Below are 6,244 nucleotides of genomic sequence, written 5' to 3'. Positions count from 1 at the left end.
AATTTTATTTAGTATTCAAAGTCAGATAATCTACACCTAATGGGCTTCACGTGAACACGTTTTTAAGATGGACTCCTGCACCTTTATGTCGTGAGGCAGGTTCATGCGTATGGGTTTATAGTGTATGTTCATGTGTAATTAGCTGAGGTGACATGTTAATTGTCATGTGGCTAGACTGACTATTTTGGGAGCAGGAGTTTCCTGACTTTTCCCCATCTCTGAAGAAGTTAATTCCATGCAAACTGCAGGGATATGTAATATATAATAAACAGACATCATGTCATGGGGTCGTTAGATTACTATTATCTATATCTGTCATGTCTCACTAATGTCAGATGTTAGATGTGTTGATAATGTTCAGCTCTGGTCCCTCAAAAAAAAACAAAAGAGGGGCGATCATCGCTGTTCACAAACTTTCGGCTCAGGCGCGCCCCGCTCGTGCGTCAGTGCGCAGCCCCGTAGCAGACGTCATGAGCGTCTTACTACCCAACATGGCGGACTTTGATACCATTTATGAGTTGGAAGACGAAGAGGATGAGCACGTAGTGAGTGAGGAGCACCTGCCCAGATACTGTCCGGAGCCCGTGGTGATGCGAGGTGCCGGGCACATCACCGTGTAAGCACGGCCCTGTCTGTCGCTCCTGTCTGTCGCTTTGTTGTCTTCATCCTTTAGCCTGGTTAGCTGATGCTAGCATGCTAGCTAACGCTAAACACAACAACTAACACTTAGCCACACGTTCTGTCAAAGGGGACCATTGATTTGATCATGAACGTATACAACCCAACATTAATACGACATAAAGTAACGATAACAGTTCTTTATCCACATGGCAAACATGAACGTGGTAGACTAGCAAGCGATATTTAGGGGTTAGGCAAGTTTACATGTGATGTTTTGTTAGCTAGAAGACTGTGGCTGTAACGTTTAGACTAATACACCAACACCAGACATTTAAAAGTTAACGTTATCTAGCAAGTCAACACAATGTCACCGGTTTAATTATTGTCTGAAGCGTTTCTACTGCGAGTTTCATATTTGTTTAGCTCCGTGGCTTCATTTTCATTGTACTTTATCAGGGAAACTAACGTTTGAGCTTTAAACACGTCATGTAGGCATAGCAGTGAGGTGAGTTTGATTTATTTTTTAAAATGCAAAAGATGAAAATCACTGTCATCATCGTCATATCCTCCCTCACCTCCACCATGACGTTAACCTGACTAGCTGATGCTGAGACCTTCATCTGGATTCTAACTAGACAAAAGAATAATGAGGATGTCAGTTTTTAAACTCAATAATATCTGTTTTACTTTTCACTTCCGTATTGTTACTATAGAGCTGTGACCTTTCCAGGAAAGACATGCAGACATGAGCAATTTGCTGGTAAAGCTAAGTACAAGTAACAGCAATATTGTCCACTTTAATTACTTGGAGCAATCGCACAAAACCCACGTGAGTCAAGTCTGCAGGTTTAACTGTCCGCTGCTGTCAAATAGAGCCTCGATGGCTCATGGGAAGGTTGGAGCTGTTAGCTTATCCTAGTCGTTAATTGTTATTTATATTTTTGGGACGTGCGACTTGAAGTGATTTTACTGATATCAATCTATTGTATTGGTTTGTTGGGATTATGAAGCGTACTCATCTGGACTCCTGCATGTTAAGACTCTCTTAAAGAAGAAGAAAAGTCATTATTGTCCTTTAGATGTGTGTAATGTAATGTCCACTGAACTAAACTTTGAAGAACTGTATAGTTTGCCATGTCTCATTATCACTCAATCACACAACATACTTCTACTCTGGTTTTGGATTATATGTGTTCTAACATGTTCATAATAATAGCACATGTTGCACTTATTTTGACTTGTATTACCTCATCAATGCTCACATTTGATTTGTCTTTTTCCAGGTTTGGACTGAGCAACAGATTTGACACAGAATTTCCCTCTGTTCTCACGGGAAAGGTACAGTCGCTTTTTGCACTTCATTCTTGCAAGCTGCTTTCTGTTCAATTCCAAGTGGGAAGAATTAAGCAATTAAAGCCACAGTGAACCTGTTGTTCTTTTGGGACCTTTAATAGCCCCTACTTCCCCAAAGCACCCCATTCAAACCTCTCGGAGTGGTTTTGATCTGCCGGAGCTGCATTTCAAGCGACGCACCGCGGTGTATAGAAAAGAGGCTGAATGTGCTGCTGTCCAGCTCTGTAAATGAGTAAGCCGTCTATGGGGCACAGTTGGCGGGGACCCCAGTGTTTTTGAGAGTCCAGCTCCCGGTGATAAAATAATGAAATGAAGACTCTGCTGTAGACAAGAAAGGAAAGCTTCCTGGGTCGGACGCAGAAACACAAAAAGGCTGCAGGGGTAAGAGCAGGCCGAGGGAAGTGTGGGGCAATAAAGAGTACCTTCAGTATTGTGACCCAGGGTGACATGTGATGGATGAGGTCACAATTATGATGATTGAAGGGTGCAGATCAGGCCCTGCTGGGCTTTATTCTGAGGTCTTTGGCTGTTTGCAAAGAGACCTTTGCATCCTGTCATAAAAGATTACGACCCCTGTTTTATGGCGTACAGACTCGGCGAGGAATGAGCATCCATTCAAGTTGTATGGCCGCCGCTGCCACAGGCTCTGAGCTTATCTCTCCTTTGAGTCCCTCTTTGCCTTGAACAGTCTGGAGCTTGGTTAGCAAATCACAGACATGCTATTTAGAGATCTCATCTCTGGACAACATCTGCAATTATCTACCTGTTGGTTTCTCTGAAGCTCTTTGATCTTTGTGCACAATTGTGAGCAATTAGGAATATTTCATGTCAGCACCACCTACAAACACTTGAGTTGTCTCTCCCCCTCTCGTGTTTAGTAATTTAGTTATTGCTTCAATTTTGTGATAATTCCCTCCACCGCATAGGAGCTGTTTATGTTGGTATACGCACATCCATCCCGTCTCTCTTTTCTTCTAGGTAGCACCGGAGGAATTCAAAACCAGCATCAGCAGGGTGAACGCTTGTCTGAAGAAGAACGTGCCGGTGAATGTGAAGTGGCTTCTTTGCGGCTGCCTGTGCTGCTGTTGTACAGTAGGCTGCAGTCTATGGCCTGTTATCTGCCTCAACAAGAGAGTAAGTTCCACACCTCCTGTGACCCACGTTGGACAGTTTAACTCTCCCTTACATCAGCGCTGATTACTCAGGGGCTGTTGTAGCAATTCAGCCGCATTGGTCTAAGTGTAGAGGGTAATAACAACTCGTGTTCAATTAGTGGCTCTGTGTAGAAATGACGCATTACGTTGCAGGGCTCCTCTGCTGCCCAGCTCAAGGGTGTGTCATTTGAAGGTGGTATTACCACTCAGACTTGATGGCAACAAAGTGGAAATTACTAGCTGGTAAATTGGGAGTTCAGTCCATAAATCCTAACACTGTGGCTGTTTACTGTTACCTGTTAAAGTGTTCATTTGAGTGATGACTGTTGCATTAACGTACATCCATTTGTTTTCTATTCCAACAGACAAGACGGTCTATTCATAAATTGTTAGAGTGGGAAAATAACAGATTATACCACAAGGTAAGGATGACAAATTGCAGATTAGCACCTGTGTGAAAGTGCCTATTAGTCTGTGCCACTGTGCAGTGCAAGTGGAGTATCATCATGATGGATAATGACAATTAATCTTTCTTTTAAACGCAAACCTGCCACACAAGTTCCTTTAACCCTTTAAAGCTGAGTCAGATCTGGTGCTCGAGGTCTGAGAGGACCGTGAGGTCGGCAGTAAAATGCTGTGTTAATTTTGTTTTGTCTCTCAGCAACAAATTACAGCTAGTAGCTGTGCAAAGGAATAAAGGAAGCTCTTCAGGGTGTCTGGCCACAATTTGACCCCGGCAAGACCAGACAGCCCTGCTCCTAAATTCCCCCGACACTGAAGGGGAGATTTCAGACAGATTTTCCTTTTGTGTGTGTGTGTGTGTGTGTGTGTGTGTGTGTGTGTGTGTGTGTGTGTGTGTGTGTGTGTGTGTGTGTGTGTCTTTGTGTCTTTGTGTCTGTTTGAGAGTGAGAGAGATGTTCATTCATTGTGTCTGTGTCTTTTCTTCTTTCAGCTGGGGCTGCACTGGAAACTCAGTAAAAGAAAATGTGAAAGCAGTAATATGATGGAATATGTAAGTAGACCGTCCCAACAAAAACACTATGAATTATTGGATTATTGCACAACTCTATAAACGTTTTGATTGTATTCATTAGCGATTTATCTGCAGGTTATTTTCTCGACTAATCGATCAATCGTGTTATAAAATCGTAAAGAGTCTCCATTATAATTTCCCAAAGCCCAAAGTAGTGGCTTTAAATGTCTTGTATGACCAACAGTCCAAAACACAATATATTAAGTTTACTATCATATACTTATTGCAAAGACAAGCAACAAATGCTCGTATTTGGGAAGCTAGAACCGGCACACGTGTGGCTTTTTTGCCTAAAAAATGACTCATGCAGACACGGTCTTCATTACATTTCCTTCAAAACCGTAAGCCCTGTTGCACATGAGCTGGACATAAACATTAGTTCTAGGAGACAGGGTTGCTTTATCAGAATTCTGTCTCCTCTGTCTGTGTTGTTAATACTGAATTGCATGGTTCTATATATGTAACATCACTGGAAAGGACAGCACTCATACAATAAAACATTACCATTAGGTTTAAACATCTTGCAGTCGTTTTAAATGATCATTTGTTTTGTATTTTTCTCTCTCTTTAGGTGATTCTTATAGATTTCTTACCGAAATATCCTATATTCCGACCGGACTGAGGAGGCGGTCAAAGGACTGGATGTGTGGCCCTTGAATCTTATCCTTAGTGCCTTGTATATACAGTATGTTGGAATAAGGGTCTGCACCCCGTACATCTCCCAGTACCTTGTACATTAGAATTTGCAACACTGTCACTTTGCTTTAGAGCAGATTTTGCACATTTTCCCGACAGAACTAGACATGTCCCCTTTGTTGCACTCGGATGTGTTTTTTTTTTTGTGACAAATAAGTGAAACTCTCGAAAAGTGCATTTACCCCAAAGAACCATCGACTTATCCCATAACAGTAATCCCTTGCAAAGAATGTGATGCCTCCACCTTCCTTAATACCTTTGCCTTATGTATGTTTTTTTTAGTTGTTTTTTTTAGAAATAACTCTAAATGTAGGAGGAGGAAGGCTCCGGGTAATTCAACAAGTCTGTAGATTTAAAAGCAGCTTGTTGGGTTTACTCTCTTTGAATCCGGTTCTTTGCAAGTAGATGGGACGGTTGAAATTGCCTAACGTACAGTCCGTCATCTAACTGTTATTTCTTTACATTTGACCCTCTGTACATGGGAGCTAGCTAGTAAAAGAACTTGACCTGTAAATACCATGTTAGGATAAGCTGTACAGTGGTTTACCATTGTTTACATAAAGTTACGTAGCTCTTTAGATTTTTTTTGTTGCCAATATATTGCTGTACCATAGTTTTGATTAATGAAAGATGTCTATGTACCTTTCTAGTTTATATGGACCTGTTTACCTTGTAAGCCATATAGTTACAATGTACACGATGCCAGAGTTCGGACCAGTTGTTGCCCTTGAGCCCAGTAGAAAGTCGGACGATAATGTCACCGTGTGGTGTTGCCAATAAAGATGATATTCAATCGGTCGTCATCCATTAAACACTAATGGTTGCATCTCTGATGTGCTGTTGGAAGATAATGATTTAAACTCTGCTCTTCTACTATCTACTTACAAAAAAAAAAAAAAATCATTTTATCCCAACTTTGCATTTTATAGTTTTGTACTTTTCCTTCCCTGATGTGTGTGGAAGCACAAGCGTCTACGAAACGTGACGTGTCGAGCAGATGGTCGTTTTGTTTCAGTCTTTCTGTCCAGTGTTAGTATTATTTTCCTGAATGTTAGTCAAGAGATCGCTGCGTTGCATTAGAGTGCCTCTGGAATAGTTGGTGAACCACAGAGAAGCTGAAATAATGTTCTCTTGTACAAAGGAGACGTTGAATCCTCCTCCCAGTATTGTCCCTGTTGCAATTCTTGTAAATGTTCGTCATGGTGAACTAATCTTTACGGAGACAGAAAATAAAAAAAGTTGATTTTGAATTTTCTTTGCTTCTTTTTTTTTTTTCTCCATTTGAAACCATTTTTGTTATTTAGTGTCACACTCGACGAATGATGTGTCGTCTTAGTAAAAACAGATCATTATCGACCGAAGCCTGCTGCCTCCGCCACAGAAATGT

General features: G+C 41.4%; 1 protein-coding gene across 1 annotated transcript; it reads left to right on the top strand.

The window, feature by feature from the left end:
• The first annotated feature begins 470 nt into the window (after window positions 1-470).
• On the top strand, window positions 471-6,107 carry chic1 (cysteine-rich hydrophobic domain 1). Its single transcript, XM_068715006.1, has 6 exons — window positions 471-616; window positions 1,905-1,959; window positions 2,953-3,108; window positions 3,494-3,550; window positions 4,081-4,140; window positions 4,733-6,107. Exons 1-6 carry the CDS (start codon window positions 471-473, stop codon window positions 4,781-4,783), a joined length of 525 nt encoding a protein of 174 aa, XP_068571107.1. The 3' UTR covers window positions 4,784-6,107.
• Window positions 6,108-6,244: the final 137 nt, after the last annotated feature.

The sequence above is a fragment of the Cebidichthys violaceus genome, unplaced genomic scaffold, assembly GCF_023349555.1.
Source record: "Cebidichthys violaceus isolate CVI_PGR_0920_01 unplaced genomic scaffold, fCebVio1.0.p SCAF_2, whole genome shotgun sequence".
NCBI lineage: Eukaryota > Metazoa > Chordata > Actinopteri > Perciformes > Stichaeidae > Cebidichthys > Cebidichthys violaceus.
This window is presented reverse-complemented; position numbering and strand designations above follow the sequence as displayed.

Coding starts and splice junctions, on each gene's coding strand:
- chic1 (XM_068715006.1), top strand. CDS start 471: ATGAGCGTCTTACTACCCAACATGGCGGACTTTGATACCATTTATGAG. Junction 3,109..3,493: donor TTATCTGCCTCAACAAGAGA/GTAAGTTCCACA, acceptor CTATTCCAACAG/ACAAGACGGTCTATTCATAA. Junction 3,551..4,080: donor ATAACAGATTATACCACAAG/GTAAGGATGACA, acceptor TTCTTCTTTCAG/CTGGGGCTGCACTGGAAACT.